A 24,002-nucleotide genomic window follows, 5' to 3' on the forward strand; every position below is an offset into this window, starting at 1 on the left:
GAAAATGTTCTCTACTCCTGAATAAACAGGGTCTAAACCAGTGGTTCTTAACCTTTTTAATGCCCTGACCCTTTAATACAGCTCCTCATGTTGTGGTGACCCTCAACCATAAAATTATTTTCGTTGCTACTTCATAACTGTGATTTTGCTACTGTTATGAATCGTGATGTAAATATCTGTGTTTTCCGATGGTCTAAGGTGACCCTGCTAGCGGTTCTCAACCTGTGGGTCATGAACCGCTGCTGTAGAGCCTAAGACCATCAGACAACACAGATATTTACATTACGATTCATAACAGTAGCAAAATCACAGTTATGAAGTAGCAACGAAAATAATTTTATGGTTGGGGGTCACCACAACATGAGGAGCTGTATTAAAGGGTCAGGGCATTAAAAAGGCTGAGAACCACTGGACATTCAAGGAGACCTCCACCTTTGGAGATGCCATCTGAGGCTTCATCCTAGCTCTGTCACTGGTCTAGAAGATTTCTGGTTGCCAGATGCTGATGCTGATGCTGATGCTGATAACAGTCCTGCCCCCCAGCAGTGGTACCTCTGCTACTCAACTTTCTAGAGCAAAGTGATGGTCAGACCTCTAGAACTGTGCTCTCCAACATGGTAATCACTAACCATGTGTGACCACTGAGCGTGAAAATATGACTAGTCCAAATTCTAAAAAAATAAACATCAGTTTTGAAGATAGTACAAAATATAAAGAATCTCAATTTTTCATATTGAGTGCATGTGTAAGTGACAGTCTTCTGGACCTATTTAGTTAAAACAATATTAAAATTACCATCATTCTGTTTTTAATGTGGCTACTAGAATTTAAAATTACCTATGTGGCTTGAATTCTGTTTCTATAGGACTTCACTGACTTAGTACACAACTCGGCCTTCATCAAACTATTAGGACAGATTAAATGCTATTTGTGTCTGCCTCCTTTTAAGTATTTAATCCATTTCTGAATAAGGGGCAACATTTAGTCTGCTAGTTGCTTTCATTTAACTTGAAGAAATTGTGGTCTCCTTTATCTAAAAGTTTCAGCTACTGTTATCAACTAGAAAGAACCTAAACGTTTTAGATGATGGAATGCTTTGGGTCAGCTGTCAGCTGTGAAGTTGTAGACACCTTGAGTAGGAGTGATGATGACCACAACCATGCAGATGACAACAGGGAAAACAGATCGTGTTTACACCGAGTCATGTAGTTTTAAAGCTATTGCGTATATTCACTTTATTCTCACAACAGCCTATTAAGTAGAAACCATTACTATTAATTATAGGCCCTATAGGGCCAATTTGACTCCTTACTGAATTAAGTGTAACTTCAGACTTCCCTGTCCAGAGCTCAGCCACCATACCAATGCACCACTTCGGGCCACGCGGCTCAGCCAATCAGAGCTGCGGCGCTCGTGACGTCACTCCAATTGCCAGACCCTCTTCTTTCCTTTCCGCCCCTTTGCTATTTATTAGAAGCGATTGGGGGCCATTTTTGATTCGGGCGGAAATCAAATGAAAACTCAGGGTCAAAAGCCTGAACGTTACAATCAAGACGAACTTGCGTATTTAACTCAAGAGCTAATAGAGAAGCCCTGTCCACAGCCCAACGGACTGCTGGGAGCCGTGAGGGAGTCGCGAGGTGGGCATGGCGCCCACACTCAAGATGGCCCCTGCCTGAGCGTCATCTGGCCGGCCGCTCTAGCTCGGTTCCGGGTTCGTGCGCCTCGGTGGTGGCGTCGGAGGGCCGCAGGCTGGCATTCTGTCCGGCTTCCGGATCCGTCTCTATGGTGGCGGAGGGACCAGACCCCCGAAGACTGTGGGTGTAGTGGCCGGAGCCTCACGGGGGAGGCGAGGGTGGTTTGTGTCAACTGGGGGCGAAGAGGGGACCGGAGCCAAGACCCTCGGCCACCTCCCGCTGCCCTCCGGCAGGTAACAGGGCGCCGCGTCCCTGTCCGTGCGGCCCGGGCGCGGGGAGCGGAGTGGGCGGTGGGCGCGCGCCCGGCTCGCGGGTCCGCGCTTGGGGGCGAGCTTGGCGCGGCGCCGCTGCCGGTTGAGCCCAGCCAGCCGCCTCCGTGCAGCCCCCTGCGGCCTGCGGGACGGCCTCTCCGTGGGGCTGGCGGGGTCCCGGCCCAGGGCGGCGCTGGCGGCCGGACGCTGGAAGGAAGCGCGTTGCCGGGCCTCGCGGGCAGGTGAGGGACAGCCCAGCGACACCGCCCGCCCTGCCCCGAGCGCCCCCTAAGCGGCTGCGGCTGGACCCCGTGGCCCCTTGGCCCCGAGCTGGGCGGGATAGGGCGGGCGGTGTCGCTGGAGCCGGGGAACCCTGGGTCGCGCCGCCCCGGGGGCCCGGCCCCAGAGGACCAGGTGGCCCCTGTCTGTGCGTCGTGCTTTGTATTTAGAATAAAGATGAAACATTTAGGAAACACGTGAACCTTCAGAGTGGCCCCGAATTTCTGAATCACTGGCACCACTGCTCTTAGGACCTGTGAGCAGCCCCACGTCGCGTTTCCTCTCTTGGCTGAAGTCAGACCCCGTTATGGGTCCTTCCAGGCTTCGTTTGTATCGTGGGCACCTGGCAGGTCACCCCGAGCTCCAGGCGGGGACATACACCTGAAACAGACCAAAGCAAAGGACCCAGTCCTTACCGGCTGGCCTTAGAACTCACAATGCAGGCCATTATCTTTGGCACTCGCAGGCTAAGGACCTGGGACCTACATGTCCTGGCTAATGTGGAAAGAGCAGAGGGAGAGCTGTTTGTTCCCCAGAGGATGCGGGTCTCTTGGTTTGAGTGAGTTGCCCGGTGGCCCAGACCAGAGCTTTGGGATCCACAGGTGGCCCAGAAACTTGGAGTGCCGCCCAAGAAAGCCAAGGAATGGGGGACGGTAGGCTGACACATTCCTAAGGACGAGACGATGATGCATACTCAAGTCCGAAACAGCCTGTGCGATAAAACTCCGGAACGTTTCCTTGAAGAGTGGAGATGGTAGAGTCTGCAAAATACTCGTGCTCATAGCACAGTGTTAGGGTGACCTTCTCTGTCTTCTTGTGACATGTTTTAAAGCTAAAAGATTTTGTATTTTCCCCTTCACGCCTCAAAACAAGGAAGAACATTTTAGAAATCCAAGTGCCACTGTGTAACTGTCTTAACTTGCAGTACGTCCATATGAACCGAATTATGAATTACAGTTTTTAGAGCACTGCTTATATCAACCGTTTTAGTGTCTTGGGATACAGTTGTGTGAAGTTAAGAATTACTGATTTTAAGACATCCTCAAATTGCAGTCAACAGCACATCTTATTTCCCCCTAATAAAGTTTGCCTGGACATAGGGTAGAACCCTTCTGTCAACATTAATCATGTGTTTCAAAAATGGCATCTTTCTATTGCGTTCTCTCAAGAAAGGAAGTCATTCCCTTTTAGTTTTTAAGTGATATTTCTTAGGGCCGAGACTCAAAATGTTCACTGCTAAGAAAAATCACCAATGTTAACCTCTTGCTAAAGTTTTCATGACCCTCCGCTGTTAATTATCTCAGGAGAATTCATGATTCTAAGTCAAAGGTGAATAGATGTTGCAAGGCCCAGTACTGCCACAAGGAAGCACCTGCTGTTTGGAAATGACGAAGTAATTACTCAGCCAGAGCAGGCCCTGAATCCTGGTGGCCCTCTTACCTGCTTTGGGGATTCATATTAAAAGGAAGTAAACAGCATGAGGCAGGTTTTCATTTTCTTGTTGATTTTTCAGAAAGCCTTTGTGGGTGAAGGAGTTAGGCCAGCTTCAGGGAGACACTTCAGAGGAACTCTTCTCGAACTCATTGCTCTAGTCGGACTGGTTTTGCAGACCAGACTGGAGGTGTTAGAGAGGAGCAGAGTTCTGCTTGTGAAATAGCATCAGCTCCCTGAGTACCTGAGGCTCCCTGCCTGAGGCAGGGAGGGAATGGATGTAGAATTTGGGGGTAGTAACATGCCCAGTAAGTGCCACTAAGCTCCCCTCCTGATGCCCACCGGCTCCCTCTGTGCCTGCCAAGTGACTGCCTCCACGTGGCTTTGGCTACCTCCTGGCACCCTTTTTACCTGCTGGTGGACAAAAATACCTTTTGTTCATTCAGGTTCCTGGGGAGACAAGCAGACCACGGGCCCCAGAGATGGCTAATGTGCAGAGATGGCCCTTGGGTGCTGAGTAGGCACCTGACCCATTAGCTGTGTCCAAGAAGAGGAGAGCAAGATCCAAGTGTTACTCTTGACCCTCCCTACTCAGCAGGGGTGGGAGTTTTGTCAGCGGCTGGGCAGGCACTGCGCCTTCTCTGGAATAAGAGAAGTAACATAGTTGCTTTTCTCCATGATCCTGCATACACATTCCTCATCCCCATGGAAAGGGGAATGTTGCCTGTAGTTGAGACACTTGGCCTTTTTAATACTATTTTGTGTTTTTAACTCTCCTATTCTTAAGAAAGGTGCATGGCTAGGTGGGCAGGAACTCAGTGGGTTTGTTACAAAGCTGATATCCATCTTTTTTTTTTTTAATTCTCACCCGATAAGTTTTTTTACTGATTTTAGAGAGGGAGAAATTATTGATATGAGAGAGAAACATTGATTGGTTGCCTTCCATATGTGCCCAGACTGGGAATTGAACCTGCAACCTTTTGGTGTATGGGACAGTGCTCCAATCAACGGAGCCACCCAGCCAGGGCCTCACTTCCTTTTCATCTCCAGAAGCGTCCTTGGATTTTGAAAGACTTCCATTTTGGCTAATGTTAGCCCTTGTCCATGTGTTCCTTGTACAGTGGTGCACGTGTGTCTCAGACGGGTCTGGAGCAGCGTGACTCCGGTAACAGAAGGCGTGTGGAACTTCACCGAGTGGAGGGGCTGTGGGTAATGATTATTTGGTTTATATTTATCCAAAGGAGGCAGATTTTAAACTAAAATTTTCAAGGTCTACAGAGAGTGTTTGGCCATGTTACCTGTTTGCCAAAATTAGTAAGAGCTCTTTATTTTTTAAATTATGGTAAAGCCAGAACTGAAGTCTGCCACTTACTTTTCAGACATGTTGTTTGGCTTTAAAAACATTTTTTGAGCCAACGTTGAAAAATGGACATTTCCCCATAAATATCCTGGCTCCTGCCTCCTTCTGGTCAAGGGCACAACCTGGCAACTCTGGGCCTGCAGTCCTGGCTGGCACTCAGGGAGGGCGCAGGGCTGTCTCACAGGTCCTGTGCCCGCGCCACAGACCCTGTGCTGCTGGACTGCTGGGCGTCACCTGTTGTGACCATGTGAGCTGTGTCTCTGTTGTAAAGACAGATTGGACGGGGCAGGTCCACGGTGCATGTCTGTGTGCGTGTGCATCACCGTGATCTGACACCCTCGGCATAGCTCTGTTCACACTTCAGCATGTTTTTCGTATGCACGTTGGTACAGGGATAGGCAGGCAGTATAAATTTCTTTTTAAGTCACCTTTACGGAAGTATAATTGACATACAATAAACTGAGCATATTTAAAGGGGACGATTTTACAGGTTTTGATATTTGTAGTCACCCATCACCATGTTCATTATAATCAAGATTATGAATGGATCCATTCCCCCCAAAGTTTCCTTATACCCCTTCGCCATCCTGACCCCTCCAGGTCCCTCTGACTGGGCCCCCCACCAGGAAGCCACGGGTGTGTTTCGTGTCATTAGGAGTAGTTTGCATTTTCTAGAATCTCGTGTGTGTGTGTGCATGGGGGTGGGGAGTTAGCATGTGAGATTACAGTTTTGCACTTTCCCCTTATTACTTAGCACAGCATTGAAGAGCAGAGAGGCTGCCCTTTTTCTTCTGTTTGTTGTCATTTGTATTCTGTTCCCTGTCTGTTTCCTGTCCCATTTCTCCCCTGGGGTTTTACTTAGATTAAATGAGCTCCCCATTTGTTAACATGTTTTCATCATTGTTAGAAATAGTCTCCAATTTGTATTGTTTTCCTTTATAATTGTAAGTTATTTTAGATATAGAGACGTGTCAGTACTACTCCAGTTTTGCAACCCTTTCCCCTGTGAGGCAGGTGTGTGAGTGGGTTAGGGACGTGAGTGACCCTAGTCTGTGTTTGATTGCCCATCACCCACCCTGAACGTCAGGTGTGAGTGCTGGGGGTTGGCAGGCAGTTGCTTCACGAACTGTTCCGTTCAAGTGCACTCTTTAGAGCTGTCAGCTGTTCCCTGGCAGCATCGCTGGGACCTGGCCGGGCGTTTACCTTTTCACTCTCTGGTGGCCCAGGTTATTGTGGAAACTTGCAGGTTGGCAAGGCTGCGCCTGGATCCTTGGCTCATGTTGCAGAGACTTGAAGTTTGACTGTGTTCTCTGTTTCCTTTCAGGTCCGTGGCTTTGGGGAGGGGCTGCACGTGGCCCCCCGCCCCAGGAATGGGAGCGGAGAGCAGCGCTCTGAAGAGCTGTGCGCTGAAGGGGCCCCCGGTCACACTACCCTCAGGACTAGCTGTGTTCCCCGCCGAGCTGCAGGATGGCAAAGTCGCGTCGGTGTTTGTGTACAAGAGAGAAAACGAAGACAAAGTCAACAAGGCCGCCAAGGTACATAGTGTGGTCTCTTAATAGTTAGTACTTTTATTTTTTATTTATTTTTTTTTTTAGAGAGAGAGGAAGGGAGAGGGATAGATAAAAACACTGATGAGAGAGAAAGTCATCAATTGGCTGCCTCCTATACTGCCCCCACTGGGGATCAAGCCCGCCACCCGGGCATATGCCCTAACCAGGAATCGAACCAGCAATCTCTTGGTTTTTGAGTCGATGCTCAACCACTGAGCCACACCAGCTGGGCAATAGTTAGTACTTTTTCTATGAAAAATATAAAGGCCAAGGGAGGTGGGTCATACTTACGGCCTTTAAAAACACAGCTGTCCTTACTGCATGGACGTGTCCCCAGCTTGCATGGCAAGGCCAAGGACCACAGCAGTAGGCACACACTCCAGAAAGCGCCGTGTGGTGGCTTCCCTATCAGATTGCCCTTCGTAGTGAGAAGGTTGGGAGGTGACTTCACGTCGCTGGTGTAAGGTGGAGAGTTCACCTAGCTCAGCTCGGGGGCTCTAAGTATTGACAACCTTCAATAGTGCAGTGACGGTGGATCTGGAAATAATATTTTAGGAACTGTACTGTTTTCTCTTTTCCTGAGGTATCGCAACGCGGCGGGCATTTTAAAGACAATGCTCGTCCATCCTGTCTCAGATTTGCATCTTAGGAGGAAGACTATTTCTCCCTGAAATTTCATGCTCTCTAGTTTATAGTGTTATATTTCTTTAACAGGATGAAATTATGGCTTTCTCCCTGCCTAAAACCTGCAAGTGAACTCACGCTATAGTTAAGAACTACTGCTCTGTGTAATTCTCTAAGTGAAGTAGTAAGTCCGAGGTAGAAGGATAATAAAAAGTGAAGCCTAAAGGCTTGAGTTAATTCTCTATATACCTGAGCCACAGCTTATTCCTGAAACATGGGCCTAGTTTCTAGTCAAGGCTGGATGTCACACTCAGCCTGGGTAAGGCTGCATCCTGACCAGTCACTAGTCCTGCTCCTGCTGGGCAGTGAGGTCCTTTCTTACTCAGAACCCTCTCATAGCCCAGCACCTGGACAGCAGGTGGTGGACCAGGTGTCAGGAACTTCAGGACCAGTACTTTCAAGGCACTGTCATTCAGTCACAGGCACCTTTCTCCCCCAGGATCAGCGCTGTTTCTCTCTCCAGTTGGTGCCCGTTAGGAGCCTGTCCGAGTCACATTCAGCAAGGACATCTTGTGCTTCCTCTGTTCTCTGGAGCAGACACTAGAATTAAGAAACGTTCCTGTTTGACTGCTAACTATGAGCCTTTCCCATGAATCTGTGTGTAGAATTTATGCATAATTGTGCCAGGGGTGCCCCAAACAGGGTTCTTCGTCAGGATCAGGCAATGAGTGTTTTCTTCCTTCAGTAAAAAAACAAGGAGCCACTTTGGATCTAGAATTTTGGTGGGCATGCAGGGTTCAAAATAAACAGAACCCAAAATGAAATTTATTTTTTTCACTTATTAACCAGGTGAACATTAATCAACTGTGTTTCTAGGCCAGCACTGAACCAAGTAGCATTCCTCTGGCTTACTGTTCTGCCCTGAGCCCGAGAGAATAAAAAAAGGTGCATAAAACCAACAGAAAATAATTAGAGCCTGAGACAGAAAAGCAAAATGAAGAATTTTCTTTGGAGGCAAAAGTGAAGGAAACTCCCCCCTGTGGGTCTTCTGCCCAGAGTTTGACTCCCCTCTAGTCTGCGCTTTCCTTTACTTCTCAGAGTTCTCAGGTGGCTGCTTTGGGCACTTCCCAGTTCCGAGCAGTAATTCTCAGGAGGTCTGGGCTGTCGGGCTCACACTGCACAGTGGCACTAGACATCCCTGATGTGTTATTTAAATACTGATAAAGTTGATAAAGTACAGCAAGTCGGAGATTCTCCTTTGCCTTATTTGACAAATAGGGGTAGTTGGGGAAGGGAGGGACCTGGAAAGGAGCTTGAATGCAAGTTTCTGTCTCCTAACTTTCCTGTGTCTGGTATGAATGTGGGTTTGAGTCGTTAACCTCCAACTCTTCTGTTTGTACTGTTAAAGCACCTGAAGACACTCCGGCACCCCTGCTTGCTGAGATTCTTATCTTGCACGGTGGAGGCAGATGGCATTCATCTGGTCACTGAGCGTGTGCAGCCTCTGGAAGAGGCCTTGGAAACGCTGTCCTCCGCTGAGGTCTGTGCCGGGATCTACGACATCCTGCTGGCTCTCATCTTCCTTCACGACAGAGTGAGTGGCCTGAACACAGCAGCTGGGGGGTGAACGGTAAATTATGCTGCACATAGAAGTCATAAGTTCCTGTTGCATGGAATTGGGCAGTTAGTGACAGACTATTTCAGTCTACTAGTCTCCCCCAGTTCTGGGTAAGTCTTTATCTACAGACTTAGGTAAATACAGCTGCAGCTGTTATTTGTTAATAAAATCAAAACAAACGTTTAACATCAGGCCTGTGGACCAAAGTTCCCCTTCATTTTCAGCAGTTTTGTTCCATTTTCAATTTAGAAAAGAAATGATAATTTCTCAAACACTTGGAGGCTGAATAGCATGCTATTAAACAACAATTGGGTTACCAAAGAGATCAAAGAAGAAATTAAAAACATTCTGAAAACAAATGACAATGAAAACACAATAATCCAAAATCGATGGACACAGTGAAAACAGTCCTGAGAGGTAAGTTCATAGCTCTACAGGCCTACCTCAAAAAAACAGAAAAAAATGGTAATAAATTATCTAACCCTGCAACTTAAAGAATTAGAAAGAGAGCAACAAGAAAAGCCCAGAGTAAGCAGAAGGAAGGAAATAATAAAGATCAGAGTGGAAATAAACAACATAGAAACCAAAAGAACAATACAAAAGATCAATGAAACCAAGAGCTGGTTCTTTGAAAGGATAAAAAAGATTGATGAACCTCTCGCCAGGCTCACCAAAAAACAAAGAGAGAGGACCCAAATAAACAAAATCAGAAATGAAAAAGGTGAAGTAACAACCAACCCCACAGAAATACGAAGAATCATAAAAAAATACTATGAGCAATTCTAATCCAACAAACTGGTCAACCTAGAAGAAATGGATATATTCCTAGAAAAATACAACCTTCCAAAACTCAACCAGGAGGAATAAAAAAATCTGAATAGGCCGATATCTATGGAGGAAATTGAAGCACTAATCAAAAAACTTCCAATAAACAAAAGCCCTGGACCAGACCGCTTCACAGCAGAGTTTTATCAAACAGTCAAAGAAGAAATAAAACCTATCCTTCTCATATTATTCCAAAAAATTCAAGAGGAAGGCACACTTCCAAGTGGGAATAGAGGAACAATACCTCAACATAATAAAAGCCTTATATGACAAACCTATAGCCAACATCATACTCAATGGGCAAAAACAAACCATTTCTCCTAAGAACAGGAACAAGACAGGGATGCCCACTTTCACCACTCCTGTTCAACATAGTACTGGAGATGCTAGCCATACTGATCAGACAAGAAGAAGAAATAAAAGACATCCAAATTGGAAAAAAAGAAGTAAAATTGTCATTATTTGCAGATGATATGATATGCTATTGTACATAGAAAACCCTAAAGACTCCATAAAAAAGCTACTAGAAATAATAAATGAATATGGCAATGTAGCAGGATAAAAATTAATACGCAGAAATCTATGGCTTTTTATATACCAATAATGAACTCACAGAAAGAGAAACTAAAAAAACAATCCCATTTACCATTGCAAAAAGAAGGTAAGATTCCTAGGAATAAATTTAACCAAGCGTACTCAGAAAATTATACGATGCTGAAAAAGGAGATAGTGGAAGACATAAACAAATGGAAGAATATACCGTGTTCATGGATTGGTAGAATCAACATCATTAAAATGTCCATACTACCCAAAGCAATCTATAGATTCAATGCAATCCCCATTAAAATACCAATGGCATATTTCAAAGGCCTAGAACAAACGCTCCAAAAACTCACCTGGAATAAAAACAGACCCCGAATATCTGCAACAATCTTGAGAAAGAAGAACAAAGTTGGAAGGATCACAATACCAGATATCAAGCTGTATTACAAAGCCACTGTTCTCAATACTGCCTGGTACTGGCACAAGAACAGGCATATAGACCAATGGAACAGAACAGAGAACCCAGAAATCAACCCAAGCCATTATGCTCAATTAATATTTGACAATGGAGTCAAGACAGTCTCTTTAATAAATGTTGTTGGGAAAATTGGACAGTATATGCAAAAAAAAAAAAAAAAAAAAAGGAAACTAGACCACCAACTTACACCATACACAAAAATAAACTAAAAATGGATAAAGGACTTAAGATGGGAAATCATATAAATCCTCAAAGAAGCTAAGGCAGCAAAATAGCAGTCATTTGTTGTAGCAGTATCTTCACCGATACAGCTTCTTGAGAGCAATGGAAACTAAGGAGAAAATAAACAAATGGGACTACATCAAAATAAAAAGCTTCTGTACAGCAAAAGAAACCATCAACAAAACAACAAGAAAGCCCACTGCATGGGAGAACATATTTGCCAATGTTATCATTAATAAGGGTTTAATCTCCAAACCCTTATATAAGTTGTATAGGGAACTCATACACCTTAGCAAAAGGAAGATAAACAATCCAATCAAAAAATTCCCAAAGGACCTAAATAGACACTTTTGAAAGAGGACATACAGAAGGCCAGGAGACATATGAAAACATGCTCAAAGTCACTAATCATCCAAGAGATGCAAATCAAAATAATAAAGTACCATCTCACGTCTGTCAGAATGGCTATCATCAACAACAAATGGAGAGGAGGAGGAGAAAAAGGAACCCTCATGCACTGCTGTGGGGAATGCAGACTGGTGTAGCCACTGTGGAAACAGTATGGAGTTTCCTCAAAAAATTAAAAATGGAACTCCCATTTGACCCAGTGATCCCACTTCTAGGAATATATCCCAAGAAAACAGAAACACCAATCAGAAAAGATATATGTACCCCAGTGTTCATAGCAGCACAATTAACAATAGCTAAGATTTGGAAACAGCCTAAGTGCCCATCAGCAGATGAGTGGATTAGAAAACTGTGGTACATCTACACAATGGAATACTATGCTGCTGTAAAAAAAGAAGGAATTCTTACCATTTGCAACAGCATGGATGGAACTGGAGAGCATTATGCTAAGCGAAATAAGCCAGTCAGAGAAAGATAAATGTCACATGATCTCACTCATTTGTGGAATATAATGAACAACATAAACTGATGAACAAAGATAGAACCAGAGTCATAGAAGCATCGAACAGACTGTCCAACCTATGAGGGAAGGCAGGGGGTAAGGAGGTAAGAGGTCAACCAAAGCACTTGTATGCATGCACATGAGCATAACCAATGGACACAGACAGTAGGGGGGTGAGGGCATGTGCTGGGGGTGGGGGTGGCCAAAGAGAGTGCAATGGGGGAAAAAGGAGACTTACGTAATACTTTAAACCAGTGGTTGGCAAACTCATTAGTCAGCAGAGCCAAATATCAACAGTACAACGATTGAAATTTCTTTTGAGAGCCAAATTTTTTAAACTTCTTCAACGCCACTTCTTCAAAATAGACTCGCCCAGGCCATGGTATTTTGTCGAAGAGCCACACTCAAGGGGCCAAAGAGCCACATGTGGCTCGCAAGCCGCGGTTTGCCGACCACTGCTTTAAACAATAAAAAATGAAAATAAAAAAGCAATTATTTCTTAGAGGCAAAATTTTACACATCTCTTCCCATTCGAGTAGGTTGTACCAGTGAGAGACTCTGCGGCGATGTTTTCAGTTCAGGAATAAAGTGGCCGCTCCTGGGTCACTGCTGGGCTGTGTCTAGATGGGTTAGAGTTACTGTTGCTTAGTGGAGTTTACACGCTGACGTGGTAGGACCAGCCCCCCTATAAAAACACCAGTCACAGATTAGAAACACTTGCATTTAACTCATCTTAATGTTTGTTTTTAAATTTTTTCCAACTAATGGGAGACTGAGTCTCCAAATAACATATCTTCTCTTAAAAGTGTGTCTGAGGTTCACATAGAGGGATTACTCATGTTTCCCTGTGGAGGGAGGGATATGCCCTCTGACCGAGGAGTGTGTGCACGTGGTGAAAGGTTTGACTAGTGTAGTGAGCGTAAGGTAAAGTCAGCCCTCCTTAAATGCAATGTTCTATTTCATCCTCGGCACTCAGACTTCAGTCCGGGAAGTCTGTGCGGGTAAAGCGAACCTCTGTGAGCTGGTTCTCCTTCATTTTTTCTCAAATGGAAACATACCATTCACACTATTCTAAATCTTCCTTTAAAATATATGTACCTTGCGCCTGGCCAGTGTGGCTCAGTGGTTGAGTGTCGACCTATGAACCAGGAGGTCACAGTTTGATTCCTGGTCAGGGCACATACCCAGGTTGCAGGCTCGATCCCCAGAGTGGGGCATGCAGGAGGCAGCCAATCAATGATTCTCATCATTGATGTTTCTATCTCTCTCTCTCCTTTCCTCTCTGAAACCAATAAAAATATGTTTTAAAAATAATAATAAAATAAAATATACATCTTGGAGCGTTTAATATAAAAATAGGTACATGTTTGCTCTACAGGGTAAAATATTTAAAGTGTGTACTGAAATGATTTCTGGTTTGGAAAAGAAACATTTACTTCATCCCCGTTCTCATGTTCTTCCTCCCGCTCACGTGTTTGCCCTGTTTGCATGGTGTTGCTTTGGCTCTGCTGTGCTCTGCGGTATTTCTGGTCATCCATAGTATCTCGTTTCCTCCTCTTCGGGCAGAAAATTTCATGCTTACTGGGATAGGACCTAAGGTGACATGGGTCTGGGTTCCTGATAGAATGTGGGCGCGAGAGAATTTAGAGATTAAAACAGGAACCTGTGGGAGCCAAGAAACTTGATGTTTAAAGGTATCGGAGGCAAAGCCACAGGATATGAAAACGGGGTGCATGTTTAGGGACGTGCATCCCCTGACTCCCGTGGGGATGGGGTGCGGCATCTGAGCAGTGGCTTCGGTGTCTTATGAACCTGCCAGGCTGGGCGGGGAGGTAACAGAAGCCCTTCCCTGGCGTCTTCCCTTCCCCTGGCTTCAGTGCTTAAGCAGGCCCCTTCGGCTGTCATGTCCAAAGTCAGACTTCCTTTAGGATGCCACAAGAGGAAGACTGGCCAGGCCTTTTTTGGTGATTGGTATTTAGTTTTTTAAAATTTCTACTTCAAAAATTGGAGTGGCAGTCTTCTTCCTGTTCCTCTTTTCCAGGGCCACCTAACGCATAACAACGTCTGCTTGTCCTCTGTGTTTGTGAGTGAAGATGGGCACTGGAAGCTGGGAGGGATGGAGACAGTCTGCCGAGTCCCCCAGGCCACCCCGGAGGTAAGCGGTGACAGCGCGGCATCAGAATTGGCAAGCGGTTTGGTGTGGTCTCTGCAGGGACCTCCTTTCAGTGTGGGGCGATCTTAGGTTTGGAGACTTGACTTTTTGTCAGTGCTCGTGTTCCTAGAATTGTGGGAGTTTATTCTTACAAGGCCACGGGGCTCACTTACTCTTTTCTCTTCATTTTGTAGCTGAGGGAGCCTGAGGCTGAGAGGTATAATGGCTTAGTCAGATTTTCAGTTTTACGTCCCTCCTCTCTGCTCCTGAAGTTAATGATTCCACGTCATGCTGAACGTTGAACTGACCCGAATGGGTCTGTCTGTGCCAGGTGTGACAGTGTCTTATCTTTATAGCTCCTCCCAGATAGTGCTGGCACATATTGGATACAACTTGTTGTTCGAGGCACAATCATCGAAGTTGTCCCAAGTCACACATTATGTCCTAGGAGCTGGAATCAGGGCCTGTGCATCGTCAACCCCCCGCCCCCCCGCCCCAGCCCCCCACGGCCTTGTGGCTGCCTGTGGCACGTCATACAATTTTGTCTGACTCAGATCTTCCAGCGCCCCTCCTAGGCTGCCAACCCTCCTTGGTGTCTTCTTTCTTGTTTTCACCATGCTGCATGTTGCCACGAGACTCACTCTTTCTGAGAAAAGAAAACCCACCTGTCGTAATATCCCCGCTGAAGCCTTGTCACCCCCTCACCTCTACCCACCATCTCCTCCATGTGGCGTCCACAGGGGCCTCACCCCGTCCGCACCCTCGTGGGCTCTCACTCACTCAGGTGCCATTTCACCACAAGGACCCTCCTCTGATTATCATTCTTGCCCCTTGTTCACTTGCTCCCAGACTTCACCTCATGTCTTGTTAGTACTAGGCATGCAGTGCCTGCGGGGACAGATCACAGACTCTTCCCGGCGGGAGGCAGCTGAGGCCCGTCTCTTCGCAGCTGCCCTCGGGCTCCATCAGCCGCTCACACTCCCTTGCTGAGTCCCACCCTGAGTGGTCTCAGGTGTGCCAGCGCCCTTCCCCGCTGTCCATGCCGAGGGCTCTCTGGGAGATGTGAGAGGAGCCGCAGTGTAAGATAGCTCAGTGTCTTCTGGGAACCAACATGAGTCACTCCTGTGCTTGGTGGCCCTCTGCATGTGTTACTGAAACTAGTTTACATTCTAGGATGAGCGCACCTGCAGGGGGCAGCGAGCTGATTGCATTCACTTTATATTCCTAGTGCCCTGAGTGGTGTGTGGGACTTACGAACTCTTGAAAAATAATCTTTATGTCAGTGAAAGAACGTACTGCTCTGTGATTTTGGTTTTCTCTTGGTAAGATCCTCAACTTTTTTTAAAAATATATTTTTATTGATTTCAGAGAGGAAGGGAGAGGGAGAGAGAGATAGAAACATCAATGATGAGAGAGAATCATTGACTGGCTGCCTCCTGCACGCCCCACACTGGGGGTTGAGCTCACAACCTGGGCATGTGCCCTTGACCGGAATCGAACTGTGACCTCCTGGTTCATAGGCCGATGCTCAACCACTGAGCCACGCCGGCCGGGCAAGATCCTCAACTTTTATAGCTCACGTGGCAGCAAACCTTACAACTGACTCTATGCAGTGAGAGGATGGGTGACAGATCTCCCTGCAGGGGAGCCTCTCACTGGTTCATGTCTGTGCAGGAGGGAGAAGGTTCCAGGTTTGTTTCTCTGTGGGACGGCAAGGGTGTCTGTGAGACCAGCTGAGGGGGAAGCAATGGAACGGACATTGGTTCCTACTGAAGCCTCTGGTGTTTCCCTCTTCGGTTAGGACGTTGGATTTGTGTATTTGAGGGGGTGGAGTTGGACGGTGTCATGGCTGCTGTTTCCATTGCTTGTGGCTTTTGTCGCTTGACGTCAGATTGGTTCACCAAACATCCACATGAATTCCTCCCCGTACTTTATTTCTGTCTAGTTTCTGCGGAGCATTCAGTCAGTGAGAGACCCGGCCTGTATCCCTCCTGAAGAGACGGTAAGATGATACGTGCCCTTCGTGTAGCTGAGTGTGACACTTCACAACAACCCTCCTCCGCCCACCCTTTCTTTCTGAATTACAGAGGCCGAAATTCCTGTGGCCTCGAAGGCTTCTGAGAGTACCTCATCACCAGCGGGCAGCCTTTTCTTGACACTCAGCTGACATTTTAGTCCTATAGACACTTGTGACATTACTTAAAGATGGAGGGACCTCACTGATATATGAAATCCAAAGAACAAAATAAACAAAAACAGAAACAGACTCATAGATACAAAAAACAGACTGACGGTTGCCAGAGGGGAGGGGACCGGGTGAAGATGGTGAGGGGTGAAGAAATACAGGTTGGTAGTTACAGAACAGTCGTGGAGGTGTAAAATACAGCACAGGGAATACAGTCAGTGGTATTGTGATAACTATGTGTGTGCCAGGTGGGTACTGGAAATACCAGGGCATCACTTTGTAAAGTAGGTGATTGTCTAACCATTGTGCTGTACACCTGAAACCTGAAAATAACACAAAATAATGTTGAATACAAACTGTAATAAAAAATAAAATTAAAAAAAAAAGAGGGGCCTCAGTTTGGACAAGATCGCTCGGCCGTCTGGCTATCACTTAGGAATCCAAGATGCAGACAAGAGTGATCATTGCATCGTGTGCGGGCAAAGAAAGCTGTATTTACCTGTGAAGTCGAAGCAGTTCTCTAGACCTGTTCTTATGACCACTGTAAACAAATATTGATCCCCAAAGACACGTCTACACGTGCTTTACAGGAAATGCAAACCCAACTAGAAAAACAAACTTAAATAGAAACCTAAGACTTGAAAAAAATCAGAGTTATCCAAGTCAGTATTATGTGTTCTTCTGATGATAGATGGGTTTTAAATCAATTTAAGGGTTCTAACTAGCATGGAGGGAGGGGAGGTGGAAAATATCATTGGGCATCTTGGGTAGGTAGTAATGTTTAGTGCTGTTTTATGAAACTTGTTTCCATTATGTGTGCATTTGTATGTGCGTGTGCTGATAATAATGAATAATAGTGTATTGTTTACTCTGGGTTGCTGTCAAACCTATTTTGAAAGCCACAGCCATTAAGAGCCTGTGAACTGGAGTGTGGCAGCCTCTGGTTAGCGCTGAATATAGTAAATGCAAAACAGGGAGAGCACTGGTTTTAACGGCCTCCCCTGCTCTAGTCTCCAGAATTCACGACGCTGCCAGAGGTGCACGGGCACGCACGGGACGCCTACGCCTTTGGGGTGCTGGTGGAAAGGCTGCTCACGGACCTGCACGGACAGGGTGAGTTAGGGCTAAACTGCTGCATCCACAGAACAAGGGGGACCACCCCAGCCTGCTGTGCGTGGGCTCAGCCTGCAGGCCCCCATGGCTGTGAGGACCCTGTGCTGCAGTGACCTGTGGGCAGATCGAGCAGCGGAGGAGAAGCGGGTCTCCCACGTTCGCCTCGTTAAAGAACTTTCCGTAGGAAGCACCTTGAACTCCAGCCGTCAGTGTCATGTTGTCATTAACTGGTGTCGGTGGTGATGGTCTGAAGCAGCGGCCGCCAGCCTTTGGGACCTCACGGACCACCAGTGCTGGTCTGAAGAGTGTGAAGCAGTGGTTGTAGACTGTTATCTGGAACAATCAGAGAACAGAGAACGGTTCAGAACATGTTTCTATGTCAGGCTCGACATGTTTTATCTCTATCCTTTCAGAGTCCTTTTGAGTTTTTTCATCTTGCTGTAACTTACTCATGACCTTTTCCCTTTGTTGCCCGGTAAAGCCCAGACTACTGAACAAGCATTTTCCCGAGTCCTCTCGTGGCAGGCTCGGCAGCTGCGTCCCTGTCCTGTAGCCACTCCAGGCCTTCAGGGTCTGCCCGTGAGGCCCCCCAGTGGCTTGTACCCCACTGCTGAGGCTTTGTGCAGTCCTAACCCAGCCTCTGCCGCCAGGCTGATGCCGCAACCTGGAGTTACAGGCACCATCCCCCGTCAGCCCTAAACTGTTCCAGCTCGGTACTCGAGAATGAAACCCCGAGGCCCTGGCAGGCACTCCTGTGGGTGTGAATCCTGCCCTCCACTGGTCAGGAACGGTGACAGTTAGGCACCGTCCTTGGGAGAATTGAAAATACCGTCCTTCACGTAACTCGGTGTCCTTCACGTAACTGTGGATGAGCTGCCTGTTGACAAGGCCTGCACACCTGCCCCTAGTACCTCCTTAGGCCGAGCTGAGTTAGACAATCAGAAATGAGGGGGCCGAGGAGGGGAGGCACCTGGGAACAGGCTCTTCTGTGGGTGGGGTTGGCAGGGCAACTCCCTACACCTGCCAGGGAGTTCGGCTTAAGGGCTGGAAGCTGTTTCGCAACAGCCAGGGCTCTTGTTTGTTTGGGTTTTACAGGTTGGTTTTTGCTCCCGTCAGTCTCCAGCTAGAGAGGCCCTGAGAGGAGGGAGAAGCCTTGGAAACTAACTCTCGCTCTGGATTTCCGTTTCAGCGGACGCTCTCCACAGCTTCCGACAGACCTTGCACTCAGCTCTGCTGAACCCCGTCCCACAGCATCGGCCAGCGCTCTGCACCTTACTGTCCCATGACTTCTTCAGGTGAGGGACCTGGTGGGACACGCTGCCCGCTGCCACGCCTGCCGTCCGCACATCCGCTCCCTGTGAACCAGGGGAGATTGAGTGTGTCCACTGGGGAGTAGGGAGGTCAGGTCACCTCTCCGGGTCCTGTTGTCAGAAGGCTGGGCCGAGGCGTTTTAGCGGAATCCTTAGAGCATCGGGTGGGGAAGAAGCGAGGCTGCGGCCTGGGCTGTTGTAATTGAGAAAGTTAATGAGCATGGCCGCATCTTCCTGCCGCCACTGTGTGGCCCGTGAGTTTGCTGCTGAAATTTTCTTGTTGGGGCTGGAGATGAGCTTACTTTGTTCAGGCAACGACTGTTTCTGGCTTAGTGAGACGGGCCGAGAAGGGCGGGCACAGGGGACACTCGCAGGTTCAGATGTTTCTGAGCCTCTCAAGGTTGGTTTGAGTTATGTGTCCTTCATTTTTTTCACTTCCATGAACAGCTCAGGTTTATTTCCATGTTCATGACTTTTGTTAGCAAAGCCAACCCTGTGTCAGTTTTGGAACTAAAACGCGTTTGCCGTCGGAGAGCCCAAGAAAAAATGAGGCGAAGGGAAAGCTGATGTTCCCCCAGGGAACACTTCCCTGCAGGTTAGGGTGGGGAGCTGCTGTCACTCAGCCAGAGGGCAGTTTCCTTGTAGTTACTGGGTTTTGTCATTTGTTTCCAAGAAACTGTCCACAACGTTTCCCTTACAGGAGTATTAACCAGGGTATTGCCGCGTCCTTATGGGTGATTCATAGTAATATTTTATTTACCCTGATGCAAAGGCCATCCTTCACAGTACATAGATTCCCTGTCACTGTGTGTAACAGTTCTTTAGAACACGCAATGGAAAGGGCAGCGGCAGGCGAGAAACACACACCTGCGCCCCTCCCAAAGCCGGGGGCGGGGCAGCCAGCGGTGTCTCCCTGGGAGGCATTGGACTCCAATTAGGACACCTGGGCCTCTTCTCTGCTTCTGAGCCCTGGGAAGTGGGGTGGGTGTGAGCTGGAGCCCACGGCTGCAGGCTGCCTGCGGAGCCTCCTCCCAGGCCCATCCCCAGAGGACAGGACCGGAGGACCGAAGCAGTGGCCCTGGGGACCTGACCACTCCTCACCCTCTTCCCTGCCTGGAAAAGTGACCTGTTATTTCTGCAGCAGGAGAAACGATGAGATTCCTGTGACTTGTAGAGAAAGCCCCTTCCCCACCCCTTGTTAATCGTTTTTACTGCAGCAGAGGCTTGAGAAGTAACAACCGTTTCCTAATGAGAACCATTTCTCCCACGTAGCTCATTTGACCACATCCCATTACAGCATCGGGTGCACGTGTACGGGTTTTCCTCTCCACAGCCCTCCGATTCTCAGCGTCAGAGTCCCTTGTCCGTAGCATTTGCCTCTCAAGCTGCTTTGTTGTAATGGAGCCTTTTAAATGGTACAGGAGTGTGTTCCTTGTGGAGTGTTACTACAGTGTCGTCTGGTTGTGCTTCGGTGTTTGACATGCCTTCTCTAATCTGTTGTCCCTATTTTTTTCTTCTTGGCATTTAGGAATGATTTCCTAGAAGTTGTGAATTTCTTGAAAAGTTTAACATTGAAGAGTGAAGAGGAAAAAACTGAATTCTTTAAGTAAGTTCAGAAAGTTAACACCTTAAACTTCAATAACTTGGGCTAAGTCCATGAAATCGGTGGGTCACACCTTTGGTCTGTTACCGAAGTTAATACATTGAGTGTTGCCCCGAGTTCGGCTTCCTGCTGGGCCCGCATGCGTAGATCTGGTGAGGGAAGCAGGTGGAGACGAGGGTCCTTACAGTGATGGAGCTCACGGGGGTCCTGGGCAGACGGAGCGGGCAGAGGGCGGCGTGAACGAATGCACAGAGCAGCAGGGTGTCGTGTGCCTGGATGACGACAGCTGGGCCCTGCTGGGGGACAAGTTCCACGACCAGGACGGGCGAGAGGAGGGCACCCTTGCGTGTGGCATGAGGAGTACATGGGCCCCAGCACTGAGCCGGTCCCGCCCCCCTGAGGTGGGCACAGGCTCAGCTCGTATTGGACTTGGACCCCTTACTGACCCGAGGTAGTGAAGGCAGTAAATGTGCGGCTCCGTGTACAAAGACTCTGAGGTCAGAAAGACCTAAAAGGTAAAATCGCAAGCTTTAGTGATCGCCACCAGGTGAACTAGCGTTCTGGGCTGAGGACCTCATGTGCGGGAAATGCGCCGTGATGGCCAGCGTGTCCGTGGGGCTTTAGAGGAGATGTGCCTGGGCTCTTGCCGGTGGGTCTGAGCGCAGGAGAGAAGGTTTAAGGGGAAGAACTGGAGATGACTGTTAGGGTCCATCAGCCTGAAGTTGGTGACACTCTCCCAGAGAAAGTGGGTGCATGAAAAAGACAGTGGGTCCAAATTGTAGCCCCAAGGACCCAACCTCGTAAGGGGCTGGAAGGGAAGGAGTGGCTGACGAGTGAGACAAGGGACCAGTGATCGCAGGAAACTCAGCAGGAAGGAAGGCTGGTCTTCCCAGGAGAGGAGCATGTCAGGAAGGTGGGGTCAGCAGGAAAACACCGGCAGCTTCTATCAGGAGCTGCTTCCCAGAGTGAGCCGGGCTCAGTGAGCTCGGAAGTGAAGGCAGGGAGGAGGTAGACATTGGGTAAAACCTCCTGCAAAGTTGAGAGCAGGGAGCACGTAGAACCGCTGAGGAAGGAAATGGAGTTGAGGTGGATGTTTTTAAGGTGAGAGAGGTGGGAACAGGAGAGGAGGGGCAGTTGAAGCTGCAGGCATGCTGGGGGCTGGAAGGGGAGGGAACGGTGGGGCAGTCGCTGGTGGGTGGCCTTCAGTAAGAGGAGAATCTCACCCTTTGGTACCTGGGAAGGCGGGAGGGACGAGTAGGGATGTGGATGGACCCATTTGTGGATAGTGGCCTATTTCCTAGTAAAGTGGGAGGCAAGATTATCCGAGAAGGCTGATGGGATAGTGGGGTCATATTAACGTTAATATCCAGTATCTGTGTCCTTCTTAACTAAGGGCTTTTACGTGTGCTGTTTTAATCTAGTAAATTTAGAAACAAAAGCCTGTGCTTTGTTAACTGTGGGAAGTTTGGATACTCTAACATCCTCCATCTTTTACATCGGGGAAGCACCTTTTATGGATCGAAAGCCCTGGCTAGGGGGGACACTTCTGCTGTTAATGAGGGCAGTATGCTGGAACATTTCCTCGCTCGGCTTGGAGGGCTGAGTGCTGATGAGCTGGCCTTGCCCCTCACCTGCATTCTTCTTACTGCCTGAGACCGACCTGGTCGCCTTCCCTAGCTCACTTCAGAATGCATCAGTCCGATGGAGTGGAGACAGGTCTGAAACGTGCACAGGTTGGCCCAGTGTCACCCCAGTTCCCAGGCTTCTCTTCCTTGCCCACAGGTTTCTGCTGGACAGAGTCAGCTGCTTGTCGGAGGAACTGATAGCCTCACGGCTGGTGCCTCTGCTGCTCAATCAGCTGGTATTTGCGGAGCCAGTGGCTGTGAAGAGTTTCCTTCCTCATCTGCTTGGCCCCAAAAAAGGTGAATTTTTTTCCAAACTATTATTGGTAATTGAGGAGTTGGGGATTATTAGTCTGTATTTGAGCAGTGAGATTACTGCATGGTGTCGTTAATGTTGCTTCTAGGAGTGGGGAGCAGTATTGGTCCCTTATAACTGACTCAGACCTGGGTCACAGAGCCCACAGCATAGACATGGAGTCTTCCTGAAGAGTCAGACTTCTGTGGTCAGCAGGATATCACACACACGTGCACACACATGCACACAGGACTAGCATATGTAAAGCACGTCTTCAGGGACTTGTGCATTTGCAGTGACTTCCCCAGAGCAAAGATGGAAAAGCACTGAGATCACTTTACTTCTTAGGACCTCAGGTTTTTTTCGGAATGTGAAATTAGGTTATTGCTTTGAAACTTTGTAACTTTATCAGCACTGTAGATGGTAACATTTTAGGTTAGAGAGGATAGCTTTAATATGACTCCAGAATTTTGAGTTGGGGAGAATCCTGCTTTTAGAATTTATTTTTTTAGACTAAATCCAAGCAAACAGTGTTGCAGGTACTAGAATTTCCTTATATTCTCCTTTGATGTTATTCCCTTAGCCATGAACTGTTCACTAGAGTGCTTCGATCCCATTACTCAGATCTTAGGTGGGGGTGTACTTCTGAGTCACCTGGGGAGCTTTTTAAAATTTTGTCTGTGTGCATGATCCCCTGGTTCAGGGGTATTATACATATTTTAAAGGTTCCCACTTCCACAACCACAACAGCTCTCCACCACCAAGTCTGGTGGTTTCAACACCTTCTGGTTTTACAGATACGATTGCAACAATATCAACCTAATATATATATAAAATTCCTCACTGAGTGAGCATAAATGCATAGAGTTATTGATTCTGGATTCTATTAAAATAAAAGGTTTCTTTGTAGTACATTAAGATTGACACAGTATGTTTAAAACACTTCTGTCAGGTGGAGTGGATTTATAATTCAGCCTTGAGAGGAATTTTGGGTCAACAAAGCTTCCCTCTGGTTTGGGGCCTGAGAATTTAGCGAGTACTGAGTATGTCCGGTTCTTGGCTGAGTTTGTGAGTCATGCTAAGCACCCTTCACTGAAATGTGTTTCATCCGTCCCACCTCTGCTCTGGGGTAGACGGTGGGCCCGGAGAGACCCCTCGCCTGCTGTCCCCGGCCCTGTTCCGCTCGCGGGTGGTCCCCGTGCTGCTGCAGCTGTTCCAGGTGCACGAGGAGCACGTGCGCACGGTGCTGCTGGCTCACCTGGAGGCCTACGTGGAGCACTTCACTCCGGAGCAGCTGAGGACAGTCATCTTGCCACAGGTCAGAGACTGTCAGCGCCTGGGGATCCTGGAGCTGGGAGGCCAGGGCGTGGGCCCCACGGGTGCTGATCAGCGAGGCTGAAAAAAGGGCTGTGGCTTTCAGAGGAGAGCACAGGAGGCCCTGAGGCAGCAATTATGTTGAAATTAAAGCTACATGGTGATCCCATTCACAAAGGCCAGTCGGTAAACTAATGGATTTGGTCTGAAACTGAGAAAAACTGTAATTGCTAATTCGTTGGGGAAGAAGAGCCAGCATCCTTGGTGGACTGCTTTGTGAACACAGACTGTTCACAATTAGTATAAAATAATTACAACCGAGGGGATGGATGTTGAGATTCAGGGCTTTTCAGCCTCTTCCTCAGCCACCAGGGAGCCTCGTTAGGATTTGCCCACTTGAAGGCTCCGGGTTGGTGGGTTTCCTGAGTGATGAACAAGTGATTGAAAATGGTGGGGCTTATAACAGAACTATTCTCTCGGTTCTGGAGGCAGAAGTGCAAACTCGGGTGTGGGCAGACCCGAGCTCCTTGAAGCTCCAGGTTCGAGTCCTTCCTCACTTCTCCCAGCTTCTGCTGGCTCCTCGGCCTTTCTTGGTGTTGACTGTGTCACTCCAACCTCTG

At 47.9% G+C, this 24,002-nt stretch overlaps 1 protein-coding gene across 7 annotated transcripts in view; it reads left to right on the forward strand.

Annotated features, from left to right (window-relative positions):
- Positions 1-1,495: 1,495 nt before the first annotated feature.
- Positions 1,496-24,002, forward strand: part of SCYL3 (SCY1 like pseudokinase 3) — a 29,456-nt gene continuing 6,949 nt past the window's right edge. For 3 of the 7 annotated variants that reach the window (XM_080649131.1, XM_080649133.1, XM_080649135.1), the window contains exons 1-10: positions 1,496-1,930; positions 6,343-6,553; positions 8,601-8,786; positions 13,830-13,943; positions 15,886-15,942; positions 17,136-17,238; positions 18,428-18,533; positions 20,077-20,154; positions 21,934-22,073; positions 23,202-23,386. In XM_080649131.1, the coding sequence (XP_080505257.1) occupies positions 6,389-6,553; positions 8,601-8,786; positions 13,830-13,943; positions 15,886-15,942; positions 17,136-17,238; positions 18,428-18,533; positions 20,077-20,154; positions 21,934-22,073; positions 23,202-23,386 (1,134 nt within the window). In that variant the 5' untranslated portion in view covers positions 1,496-1,930; positions 6,343-6,388. Of the gene's footprint in view, positions 1,931-4,779; positions 4,868-6,342; positions 6,554-8,600; positions 8,787-13,829; positions 13,944-15,885; positions 15,943-17,135; positions 17,239-18,427; positions 18,534-20,076; positions 20,155-21,933; positions 22,074-23,201; positions 23,387-24,002 lie in introns of all 7 variants that reach the window. The other 4 variants (XM_080649136.1, XM_080649137.1, XM_080649132.1 and 1 more) reach the window with 3 other exon arrangements.

The sequence above is a fragment of the Plecotus auritus genome (assembly GCF_963455305.1).
Source record: "Plecotus auritus genome assembly, chromosome: 12".
NCBI lineage: Eukaryota > Metazoa > Chordata > Mammalia > Chiroptera > Vespertilionidae > Plecotus > Plecotus auritus.